General features: G+C 50.0%; 1 protein-coding gene across 5 annotated transcripts in view; it reads left to right on the top strand.

Moving 5' to 3' along the window:
• Window positions 1–10,264, top strand: part of LOC119164191 (serine/threonine-protein phosphatase 6 regulatory subunit 3) — a 64,741-nt gene extending 54,477 nt beyond the window's left edge. For all 5 annotated transcript variants that reach the window (XM_037416321.2, XM_037416320.2, XM_037416319.2 and 2 more), the window contains 3 exons: window positions 1,424–1,655; window positions 8,427–8,585; window positions 9,805–10,264. In XM_037416321.2, coding sequence (XP_037272218.2) covers window positions 1,424–1,655; window positions 8,427–8,585; window positions 9,805–10,012 — 599 coding nt within the window. In that variant the 3' untranslated portion in view covers window positions 10,013–10,264. The remainder of the gene's footprint in view (window positions 1–1,423; window positions 1,656–8,426; window positions 8,586–9,804) is intronic.
• The last annotated feature ends 2,979 nt before the right edge of the window (window positions 10,265–13,243 follow it).

Raw genomic sequence — 13,243 nt, 5'->3', positions numbered from 1 at the left:
AGTTTCACCGTGGACCGATGTCAGCACGCGAACTTGCTTCGCCCCCTTCTTCTCGACGGTTGTGGTGCCAGGCATGTCGAAGTAAAGAGGCGTCTGATCGGCATTCCCGATTTGCCCAAGCAGGTGGCGGTTGTTGCGCGGCAAGTTTAGGACGAACCTCTGAAAACTGTGAAGCTTTTCATCGTACTCCTCCGCAAAACTTTTCGCATATGCATGTTCCCCTTCGGAGGGAAAAGCCTTTCCTCTTCATAAAGTTCGTTAGCCAGCACCTGCTCGCTTTAAACTGGCTCCGCATTAGACCTTTTTCTAACACTAATTGCATAGCCCGCACTTGGAGCAGTTCTGTCGTCATGGGCCGCTGTGCCGCTCGCTGCTCAAGACATACTCGCCAAGCAGCTCTTTAATTTGCGGAAACCGACCCTGCTGTAGTCTACTGAAGCCTTTGCGTGAAGCTTTGCTGTCGACAATCTTCTGCTTTTGTTTCCGCCGGTACCGCACGCACGTTTCGGGAACTCCGAACGACCGTGATGCGGCCCGATTTCCGTCCGTTTCTGCACACACGATGACTTTTCTTTTAAAAGCGGCATCGTGGTGCACTCGAGTTTTTGGAGTCGGCCCTTCCACGCCGTCGATGCTAATGCACTACTAGATGACGAACTCCTCAGCACACGTACGAAGTGCCGCACATGGGAAACACATAGGCAGAAATGGCCGACGCGCCATGCCGACGCACGTAGGGGGCGGCCATTTTGTATTTGCCGATGGCAATAGATTGACCGTAATTTTTTTGTTCGTACTCGATTCTAACGCGCATGCGATTTATGAACTCGCTTAACCGGAAAAAAGGTGCGCGTTAGATTCGAGTAATTAGGGTAATTTTTTGCGCTTTGTTGTCGGGCCGTGCCTCAGCGAATCGTGATCAGGCACTAATGGACAAGTTCTTTAGCGGTTGATTCACACTCGTGTTTTCTCACTGCATTATGCGCCATCTGTGAAAGAGGAAATAGACTCCTTTTACTTGAATTTTGAGTCTCTTAGTTTCGAACAGGAACAGGTGGGAAAATGTTTTGGACCCAAAAGGCTAAATTCTTGTTCAAATGAACTTGAATGCTGTCATGGTGTCTCGAACGTAACGGCCTGTTTTGCCGACACATCTGATATGATGACTTGTCTCTCTTTGTGCATTGCCCAGGGTTTCTGTGTGTGTATATATATATATATATATATATATATATATATATATATAGCATATTTAAGCAATAAGGTAGTGGTTGTTAGTTCGGCACTTTTGTCTCGTGTCCAGCACGGTTTGTTCACGTCTTAAAAAATGCTGTAATACTTGTTCAGACATCTGAAGAGCTCGAACAATTGCACAGGCCTGTTAATATGGCACTGACGGATGGCCTTGCATGTTTTTACGCAGAAGCTGCTTCAGCAATAGCGCCGGTGGTCGTGCCATCAATAAGTGGCCATTGTGAGCAAAGCACGGTTGAGCAGAAGCCCACTGTGGAGTCGACGGTCGACGACCTCCCTAAGGTTGAATGCCCCGACAGCAGTGCGCTGAAGCCTTCCACGTCTGGCTCGGCCGTCAACTGCATCGAGCTCAACTCTGCGGAAGTCAGCTCTTCGGCAGACATGAGCATCCAAGAAAACCGGTGGGCCTGAGGCGTCATTGAGAAAACTACACTAAAACCTCATTGATGCTTTTCCTACTTGTTACATTCTCCCGGCTCTTCTCTTCTGAAATTCTAGTGCTGTTAAATATTTAGTAGGGTCGCATGTGTTAGCTCCCCACTAGGTTGGGTGGCGTTGGGTTAGGTTGTAAAAATGCCAATTACGAAGAATTTCCCATAGGGTTGCATCAGGATAGAAGGATAAGAGAGCGTCGATAAGCCGCTATCCAGCAGGAAATGCCACGAAGTTAAGTATGTAGATTGACGGTTGACAATGGTGGGAGAAACAGTGTTGATCAGGATGTTTTTTAAGTGAATCGTAGATGCACTCTTCGGTGCATAAATTTCACTTTCTCCTGCTAAATTAGTCAGGTTTCATCGCCCCGCAGTGATTACCAGTGGCCGCCTTTCAGAGATTTCAAAGGGGCTATGGACTATTTACAAGAAGTACTTCAATCCGTTTATTGGATTTCACCGCCTAGTTACACTGGCTAAAACATTGTGTTACTTTCTATGGTTACTGTTGTAATGAATGTTTGTGCATATCTGAAGATACGCTCTGCCGCGGTAAAAAGAACGCTGCAGGTAGCACGCAGATACCTCCTTTCTGTAATTTTGCAGCGGTGGACACATTTCTTGAAACGCCCTGTATACTACGCATGTTGGACATGACAGCAAAGATCGAGCGGAAATATTGCCACGTTCCATTTCCCAAGTTTTTGTTATCGTCCGAAAACACCGCACGATTCTCAGCGCAAACCGCGCCTGCAGTTTTCTAGAAGGTTTCGGACTGTAGTAGATCATTTCGATAAGATCACGCCCACTGTGCGAACGGTACAGATTGTTCTGGAAGCTACGCCACCGCCAGCGATAACGCTAGAACATTCGACGGCAAGAGTATAAATGCCGACGCGCTTCGCCGCTTGTCAGTTGTTGATCGAAGGCCGACGCTCCGTTCGCCGCTATCAGTCCGAGACTGCTATCTGTGCGAGACTGCTGCTGTAATTGGACTTTCAGTTTACCGGGCACAGGTTCGCCCAAATAAACAGTTAAATCCTAACACGAAGTCTCCTGTCTTCGGCCACGTCACGACCCCGTGACATCTGGTGGAGGTGCTGCTTCGTTCATGTACCGGACGCCCCCGTCAAGCCGTGAACCCAGCCCACGTCGCGGAGAAGACACCGACACCAACCAGGAGCAGCGAACAAGCCGCCGACAGCAAGGGCTACCACCGGAGTACGGGCTTCTACAAGACAAGGCGCGGAAGACGAAGGCCATGACCGCGACTGCAGCGACAATGACAACCGCAGCGTCCCAGCCCACGATGGTCATGCATCAACCCAGGGAACCACCAATTTTCCATGGGTCATCGTTCGAAGACCCGGAGTCCTGGCTGGACACATACGACCGTGTGGCCGCCCTCAACCACAGGGACCATGACGAAAAGCTGCGTCGTGTGTTCTTCTATTTGGAAGATACCGCAAGGACTTGGCTTGAAAATCGGGAGTCCACGCTCCGAACGTGGGATGTTTTCTGCGGCGCATTCCTTCAAACGTTCGCGAGCGTCGCTCGCAAAGAGAGGGCCGCTGCTTTATTAGAGACTCGGGTTCAGCTACCAAATGAAAATGTCGCCATTTTCACAGAAGAAATGACCCGACTATTCCGTCACGCTGATCCAGACATGCCTGAGGAGAAAAAAGTTCGTTTCCTCATGCGAGGGGTCAAACAGGAGCTCTTCGCGGGACTGATGAGAAACCCACCGATAACCGTCCAAGAATTTGTAGCAGAAGCGACCACTATCGAAAAGACCCTGGACATGCGCACCAGACAGTATAATCGTCGCCTGACTGCAGACTGCGCTGCTGCTCAAGCCAGTAACTCCGGAGACCTGCGTGAAACGATCCGAGCGATCGTGCGGGAAGAGCTGCGCAAGCTGTTGCCTTCGGCCCAGCCTCAAGTGGATTCAATTGCCGACATTGTGCGAGAAGAAGTTCGGCAATCGCTTCAAATTCCCCACGCACCGCTGCCCGAGCCGGAAGCTATGAGCTACGCCGCTGCACTGCGCCACAACGCTCCTCCCCGTCCACGCCAAAACGCCGCCCCATCGCACTTCCGTCGACAGACGCCACCGCCGCCACCACCCCCACCGACGTCATACCGTTCACCAGCGGCCCAGCGCAGTGCACCAAGGAAGACTGACGTCTGGCGCACCCCTGACCATCGCCCGCTCTGCTACCACTGCGGCGAGGCCGGACACACATACCGCTGTTGCCAGTACCGACAGATGGAACTGCGTGGCTTCGCCGTCAATGCACCGCGTCCACAGCCAGGAGAACGACCACGTGACATCGCCGACTACCTGACAGGAACTCGGTGGACACCACGAAGCCCTTCGCGTTCGCCGTCGCCCAGCCGCCGTACGTCACCGCACCACCGGCAGTACTCTGGCCCAACGCGGGGCCGGTCTCCTAGCCCGTATCCGGGAAACTAAGGGCAGCAACCGGTGGAGGTGCGGTTGCTGTGCGACGAACTACCGAAGATCCTCCGACGACGACGACGCCGCGACGGAGCTTTCCGAACACAACGCCAGCCAGGCAAAGCCCTGACGGCGAAAGCTCATTTACCGAAGGTGGCCTGACGACGCAGCATGGAAGCAGCGGAACAAGCCGACGCAGCCGTGACCCGACGCCACGCCCTAACTGTAATGCGAGACGGCGAACTAGCGACCTCGACGTTCTTATCGACGGCCACAGTGTGACTGCTCTCGTCGATACTGGAGCCGACTATTCTGTCATCAGTGGGTCGTTCGCCGCGAAGTTAAAGAAAGTTAGGACAGCTTGGAAAGGCCCTGAAATCCGCACAGCCGGAGGTCATCTCGTAACGCCTGCAGGAATCTGCACAGCGAGAGTCACCATTAACGGCCGTATTTATCCTACAGACTTCGTAGTCCTACAGCGTTGCTCGAGAGATGTCATCCTTGGCATGGACTTCTTATGCCTCCATGGTGCTGTCATCAACCTAAAAACAAAGTCGATAACGTTATCCACAGAAGTAGCACTACCGCCGCGCACGCCGTCAGGACACCATGCCTTGAATGTGCTGGAAGAACAAGTCACCATTCCGCCTCGCTCAAGCGTCATTATTTCAGTCGGCGCTCCTAAATCACCTGACTTGGAAGGCGTCGTTGAAGGCAGTCAGCATCTGTTGGTCACCCGAAATATTTGCGTCGCAAGAGGAATTGCAGAGCTGCGGGGAGGCAAAGCAACGGTTTTGCTCACGAATTTCAGCAATGAGTACAAACATGTGAACAAAGGAACAACGGTCGCATATATCGAAGAAATTGTCGAAGCCACCAGTGCTTTCGCCCTCGCCGATTCTGCGGAACCTGCTCAGAGGAACCAAGCCCCTCCCATAGCTTTCGACGTCAATCCCAGACTTCCGAACGATAAGCAAGAACAGCTCAAGGCCCTGCTCCTGCAATACGAGGATTGCTTTTCGTCGTCATCGAAAATTCGGCAGACCCCAATCACGAAACATCGCATCATAACCGAAGAAAATGCCAGACCACTCCGTCAGAGTCCGTACAGGGTTTCGACGCGAGAACGTGAGGCCATGAAGAGACAAGTTGATGAAATGCTGCGGGATGACATTATCCAGCCGTCCAAGAGTCCATGGGCATCCCCCGTGGTGTTAGTGAAGAAAAAGGATGGGACCCTACGTTTCTGCGTCGATTATCGCCGCCTGAACAAAATCACAAGAAAGGACGTGTATCCCCTCCCACGAATAGACGACGCACTTGATCGGCTCCATAACGCCAAGTACTTTTCGTTAATGGACCTTAAGACTGGCTATTGGCAAATCGAAGTCGACGAAAGAGACCGAGAGAAGACGGCGTTCATAACACCGGACGGCCTCTTCGAGTTTAAGGTGATGCCCTTCGGCCTTTGCTCAGCGCCTGCAACGTTTCAACGCGTTATGGATACAGTACTGGCAGGATTGAAGTGGCAGACTTGCCTTGTGTACTTGGACGACGTCGTCGTGTTTTCCTCGAGTTTCGACGAGCATCTTCGGCGCCTTGAAGCTGTACTTCAAGCCATCAAGACTTCCGGACTCACACTGAAGCCAGAAAAGTGAAGATTTGCGTATGAGGAGCTCTTGTTTCTGGGGCACGTTATCAGCAAGTCTGGAGTTCGTCCCGATCCACGGAAAACAGCCGCCATCGCCGACTTCTCGCCGCCCACTGACAAGAAAGCCGTGCGCCGATTTCTGGGCCTGTGTGCCTATTATAGGCGGTTCGTGAAAAACTTCGCCCGCATCGCCGATCCTCTCACTAACCTTACCAAGGCCGACGTGGAGTTTAAGTGGGAAACGCCGCAGGAACATGCTTTCCAGGAGCTTAAACATCGCCTTCAGACGCCTCCGTTACTTGCCCATTTCAACGAATTCGCCGAGACAGAAATACATACTGACGCAAGCAGCGTAGGTCTTGGCGCCGTTCTTGTACAGAGGGCTGACGGACTTGAAAGGGTTATTAGTTACGCCAGCCGATCGCTATCCAAAGCAGAAGCAAATTATTCCACAACAGAAAAGGAGTGCCTCGCCATCATCTGGGCTACGTCGAAATTTCGCCCCTACCTCTACGGCAGGCCCTTCAAAGTTGTGAGCGACCACCACGCATTGTGTTGGCTAGCCACCTTGAAGGACCCCTCAGGTCGCCTCGCACGATGGAGCCTGAGACTTCAAGAATATGACATTACTGTCATTTACAAGTCCGGCAAAAAACACTCCGACGCCGACTGTCTCTCTCGTGCACCTGTCGACCAACCGCTACCCGACGACCCGGATGACGACTACTTCTTAGGAACGATAACTACCGACGACTTCGCTGAACGACAGAGGGCCGACCCGGAACTAAAGGCCCTAATAGAATACCTCGAAGGCAGGACCGCCGAAGTCCCGAAGATATTCAAGCGCGCACTTGCGTCGTTCTTTCTACGAAACGGTCTTCTACAAAAGAAAAACTTTTCACCGTTTCGAGCTAAGTACCTTCTTGTGGTGCCTTCAGCTCTGCGACCAGAACTCCTGCAGGCCCTTCACGACGATCCGACGGCAGGGCACCTCGGTGTTTCTCGCACGCTCGCGAGGATACAAGAAAGGTACTATTGGCCACGTCTTACCACCGACGTCACTCGTTATGTGAGAACATGCCGGGACTGTCAGCGACGCAAGACACCGCCGACAAGGCCAGCGGGACTTCTGCAGCCAATTGATCCACCTTGCCGACCTTTCCAGCAGATTGGTATGGACCTACTGGGGCCGTTCCCGACGTCGGCTTTCGGAAACAAGTGGATCGTGGTATCTACCGACTACCTCACCCGCTTCGCCGAGACAAAAGCCCTGCCAAAAGGCAGTGCATCCGAAGTAGCTAAATTCTTCGTCGAAAATATCGTCCTACGTCATGGCGCCCCAGAGGTCCTTATCACCGACAGAGGAACGGCATTCACTGCCGACTTAACTCAAGCAATCTTGGCATACAGCCAAACAAACCACCGCCGAACGACAGCGTACCACCCACAGACCAACGGCCTCACCGAGCGGCTTAACAAGACGATCGCCGACATGCTGTCAATGTACGTCGATGTCGAACACAAGACGTGGGACGCCATTCTTCCGTATGTGACCTTCGCATACAACACGGCGGTGCAGGAGACGACGCAGATATCTCCATACAAATTGGTCTACGGAAGGAGCCCGGCAACGACGCTCGATGCCATGTTACCCAACGTCACCGACGAAGAAAACCTCGATGTGAGCGAGTACCTTCAACGCGCCGAAGAAGCCCGACAACTTGCGCGTCTCCGTATCAAGAATCAACAGACGACCGACAGCCACCGTTACAACCTTCGACGACGCTTCGTGGAATACCAGCCCGGTGAACGTGTTCGGGTGTGGACGCCGATACGCCGACGTGGACTAAGTGAAAAGCTTCTGCGACGGTACTTTGGACCGTACAGGGTGGTTCGACGGCTCGGCCCACTTGATTACGAGGTTGTTCCCGACGGCATCACGAACTCTCAACGACGCCGATCGTGACCTGAAGTCGTCCATGTCACGCGCCTCAAGCCGTTTCATGCGCGTTAACAAACTGCACTAGTGGTTTTTTTTTTTGTATTATTGTTGTATCGTAATTTATTCATTGTACTTTCTTGCATTATTATTGTACTTTCATCTTTAGTTAAAGAATCGGGACGATGCCTTTTTTCAGAGGGGGGCAATGCCACGTTCCATTTCCCAAGTTTTTGTTATCGTCCGAAAACACCGCACGATTCTCAGCGCAAACCGCGCCTGCAGTTTTCTAGAAGGTTCCGGACTGTAGTAGATCATTTCGATAAGATCACGCCCACTGTGCGAACGGTACAGATTGTTCTGGAAGCTACGCCACCGCCAGCGATAACGCTAGAACATTCGACGGCAAGAGTATAAATGCCGACGCGCTTCGCCGCTTGTCAGTTGTTGATCGAAGGCCGACGCTCCGTTCGCCGCTATCAGTCCGAGACTGCTATCTGTGCGAGACTGCTGCTGTAATTGGACTTTCAGTTTACCGGGCACAGGTTCGCCCAAATAAACAGTTAAATCCTAACACGAAGTCTCCTGTCTTCGGCCACGTCACGACCCCGTGACAATATTGCTTTTGTTGGCGCTGTGCACGTTGACGGGCAGGCATAACAGTTTTTGTTTTTGAAACTGCCGCAGCGTCGCAGAGGCCGTTGAGGGGCCTGCTGACTCGACGCCTGCCTGCACGGACAGTAGTGACTCGTTGAAGCCGGTTGCCATGTTGACCTGTGCCAACGGCCCTGTGCCCTCCGTGGAGCCACTAAAGACCTGCAATGCCACGCAGATATCAACACAAAGGCAAGCTGTTGCTGTCATGTTTTATCACTTCGAAACGGCAGTGCGGTTCGACACATCACGAGTCTGTTGGCGCTTTGGCTGACTGGCGCAACACTCGCAGATTTAGATGTGACAGTTTATGGCCAAGTAATGGATGTACCGTCTTCACAGGATTATTGGTTGACCTCTCTCTATCGAAATTTGAAATCTAAAGTTGGAGCGTCGCCTTACTATTGAAACCGAAACAAGCGCTGCCAATAATTGCAGGTTTAACACAGAGATGCTGTGGCACGGTTGTACAATCGAACCCCGCTACAGCGAAGCTGACGGGCTGCAACAAGAATTTCGTTGTTGTGAAGTCGAAAAAATATAGCCGATCTGAGCTAGCAAAACAAAGGAACGTTTATTCTCAAAATTCAAAAAGTGTCCGCTGCTTCCTATTCTTTCCCAGCCGACGCGATTCTCACCCATGCAATGCGAGGCCATGATGAAAAGCACGCTGAAACAAGGCCTACAACTGCTTTCGTAAACGAACCAAACAGCCGCATTAACATGTTAACACCAGCAGCTGTCCGCCGTCAAAGTGTATCCGACAACGCCGAAATGGAGGCACGGTACATTGGAGCGGAGACTTTTGCCTTACTCTATGCCATTCTTATCAGCCACCACTCGCTGCTAGCTGATTTTGTTGGTAGTGTAGACGAACAGCTGCAGATAGACGCAAGTGCTTGCAGTACTCAACGAAATGCTTTGGAGACGCAAGTGCTTGCAGTACTCAACGAAATGCTTTGGATTTAAAAATACCATTTCGGTGTTCATTTGTAATGCGAGGCACAATATTAGGTAGCTAAAATCTGGTAAAAAATAAACTTTATGCATTCAAGTAGCTCCAGTACTTTCTCTTCTTTTCCTCTATCTTTTACAAAGCCACTGTTTGCTATGCCACTGCTGATTGAAAGAGTGGCTCTTTCCCTTCACAATCTTGTCACCTGCATTTCCGATGGAGGCGGAAATGTTGTAGGCCCGTGTACTCAGATTTGGGTGCACGTTAAAGAACCCCAGGTGGTCAAAATTTCCGGAGTCCTCCACTACGGCGTCTCTCATAATCAAATGGTGGTTTTGGGACGTTAAACCCCACAAATAAACAATCTTGTCACATTCGGCTTTTTATACAGGGTTATCAGCTACACACTCGAACTCTTCTCTAAGCCACCAACAATTTCCCCATTTTGTCTCGCAGGCTAGAAGACTCGAGCAAGGCCAACGGTAGTGGAACAAGTGTAGACGAGGTCATCACAGCAGCCACCACCATGACGTCGGCGCAGCCGGCGTCAAGTGCGGCCGACGGCACCGACCCTTCTGCCCCGACTACAACCTCAATGCTATCAACGGTGGCGACGGTTCCTGAATCACCAACTCAACCCCAAGTGCAGAATGGACCTCTGTGAAACTTTTCTGCTGCCTCAATGAAGATTTTTTTTTTTTACCCTATTCCTCCGGCTGTAGGTTGGAAGAAAAAAAAAACCAAGAAAAGGACTTGTGTGATGTGCCGGAGTGAAGGAAAAATGGTGCGGCGTTCTGGACTTGTTTACGAAAAGGACACATCAATTTTCTTTCTTTTTTCATTTTTTTCCAGCCATCCGTGATGCACGATTCAAGGGATTATCGATTCGTTAATGTCATCTCTTACTCTTTAAAAGTATGCTTGTTTTCCTGCTTGTTTTTTCTTTATTCTCTTTAAGCTTCCAGTGGTCACTTCTCGCATGGTTCCATTCTAGTGCTTGCAATCAGGGAGGGAACGGGCGACACCCGGAAGCATCCAACAAAAAATGTTTGTCTCGGTATCACCGCTTCTACGGGCAGTCTGCTAAAGTCGTTTTAGTATCACGGGTGGTTACTGCTAGCTCGAAACGAATATGTATCTTTGAGTTTTGTTTTTACAAGCTGGTGTTCGAATTGCTCGCCTTTTTGCATCAACCGAAAAGTGCTGTGTCATAGGTTGCATGAATAACAATCATATTTAGTGGCACTTCACCTCGATGCGTGAAATGACAGATGTGTCGGGACGTGCGTTGCGTTCCAGATCACGTGGACGGCTTTAGCTTCGAGTTTGAAAAGTGGTGACCTTTTTTTTAATTTGTGTTTGGGAGCATTTTCTTATGAGTGCGTGTGGATACAAATTGTCCTAAAGCCTTTCAGTCACTTAGTTATTCACATTATCGGTTTTGCTATTTGTCGTAGTGTCTTGGGCCAAATCTGAGCCAAAGCGTGATGCGCTTTAGTGCATTGCAAGGGTGCATTGGGTATCGCCAAGTCTGTCACTATTCGAATGTCGTCACCTTTCTGCATTTCCTTGAAGCTAGCTACTACGCTGCATTTGAAAACTTGTTATGCTTTTTTTTTTACTTGTCACTGTCTTACTTTTCAAAAGGTCATTAGAAAAGGTTATCAGACTCTGTGTTTTGCATTACTAGGACACTGGGGCACAGCTTACAGCAAGATTGTAAAAAATTTCGTTTTGTCTTTCGAAAGGATTATTTTGTAACGTAGACATTTCTTGTGTCATTTGTTCTTTATCAACCATTGCTTACATTTGCATCAAGAGTGATGTGTAGTTGTCGACATGCCGGTGGCAAAATATCATTTCTTGCCTTCCCCATATCAATGGCAAAAAAAAAATTTACATTTGTGAAAGTTGTGCTTGAAGAACAACACACAATTCTCAGTGCTCGCTTACTTAGAAAAAGTCGTCATCGCTGTTGAAAGTTGCACACTCTTCTGCCAGAGTCGTGCTGCGACAGTTCAGGCAGCCAGCATTGGAAAGAGCGCGCCCGTCGAGATCCTAGTGGACGAATCTGTTACTGCACTGAATTCAGTTGGCTATGCAAGCAAAACTCCGATGTGTGGGAGCTTCTTATCTCAAAGTAGACGCTGTCTGAGAGCAATTTAGTTAGAAGATGGCTGCTTTCTCTTATAGAACGCCTGTCATTGATTGCGCGTTTCTTACGCACACGCGAGTTTCAAGTATGCCTGTGATTGCATTGTGACTACAGGTACGTTCTTGATGTGCCACTAAAAATAACTATGGTGTCTGCTAGCCTTGGTGTCGTTTTTTTTTTTTTTCTTTTTCTTGCTTTGCCTAATTTGCAAGGGTAACCAGGCTGCTGCAAGTGCGATAGCGTCTTACACGAATCTTGGAAGTGCACTTTGCTTGTGGGCATAGCCACTTTGGTAGGCACATGTAAATAGAATATGTTGTGCTCCCAGCCCCCTCGGAACTACTCCAGAGGCATCCTCATAGGAGTGGGGAGGGCATATTGTCTGCTAAAGAAAGCCTTTACGAGACGTTTTTCAAGGGGAGTTGGACATAGTATCGAGGCAGCGTATACTTCGAGGAATGTGTGTACAGGGTGGGGTAGTAGTCATTTTTACATTGCACCAAGAGAGAAGGAAAGTTGAAATGTATATTGTTGTGAAAAGCACGAAATACTTGTAACACTCAAACGTCTGTGGTTTTCATTAGATGGCCAGTCAATCGCTTTCACTAGATTTCTGTTTCGCTCACTAGGTGGTCATGCACCTAGCCACGCACACTGCAAGAGCGTCTGTGTGGTAGGGCTCGATAGACGACGCTGGCATTTCTTAGTGGAGCTTGTCGTGGTGCAGGAATTTTACATTTTTGCGTGGAAGTGGTATGACGGCTGAATCTTTGCGCGCTTCTTGCAGTTTTTTTTTTTTCCTCCGGTCAGCCCACTCACCGAACTGGAGTAGACTAAGAGTGGCAGAAGTGCGAAGGCATCACATTTGTGTGTGTCATAGGTTCTTGCGGTCTCTTTCTTTCATTATCCCCAACTTTCACCACTTGGAGCCGCCAGGGGGACGAACTGGTGTCGGCCCCTAGTTGTTAGGCATCAGCCCTCTTTCCTTACTGGTGTAGGCTAAAAAGTGACAGAAGCTCGAAAACGTCACGTTTGTGTGAGTGGTGGAGATCGTAGCGGTTGCATTCGTAAACCCCCTGCCTTTTGCAACCGCCAGGGGGCAGGCTAGTGTCGGCCCCTGGCGGTCAGAGTGATAAGCTCCTTAGGGAGTCAAGTTGGGTGGGGCAGTGAAGCGGTACAGGCGACGAAGTGCCTTTCGGCGGACCTTCGAGAGTGCAACTCGGAAATCAGATCAAACTTTTGTGCTTGTTCGTCACGGTGACCGGACTTTTTTGTGCCCTATGGGGTGAGGGGGGATAAAAAAACTGCATGCAGGTTGCTTGCGGTTTTTACGTACCTGTGCGCTCTCTACATACGGTAGAGCTGTGCTCGAGACATGCCTCGGGCGAGCGTGATTTTTGTTCCCCCTCCGCGATGTTTGCCGAATTTGTTCTCTCGAAGCTCGTTGCCGCTGCTGGGGTGTTTTATTTTTTTGTAGAGTTGCAGAAGGAGTGAAAGCAAAACGGCGAGGAGTCAGTGATGCAATAAAAGCGAAGAAAAAATGCTGTTGTGTGTCTCAATAATTGCGAACGTAGTTTGTTTTTCGAATGTCTGCGTATTCGTATGAACTTCTACCGCAAACTAGTATGAAATAAAAGGGGGAATAAAGACTCAATCCCGTGAGTCTTGTCGCATATCGTGCCTGTGGGTTATAATAAATTAGGTTCACGTTAAATGCGCATACATTCGCACAAATTCTTC

The sequence above is a fragment of the Rhipicephalus microplus genome, chromosome 8 (genome assembly GCF_043290135.1).
Source record: "Rhipicephalus microplus isolate Deutch F79 chromosome 8, USDA_Rmic, whole genome shotgun sequence".
NCBI classification, from domain to species: domain Eukaryota; kingdom Metazoa; phylum Arthropoda; class Arachnida; order Ixodida; family Ixodidae; genus Rhipicephalus; species Rhipicephalus microplus.
The sequence above is the reverse complement of the archived record's forward strand: the minus strand, read 5'-3'. Positions and strand labels throughout refer to the sequence as shown.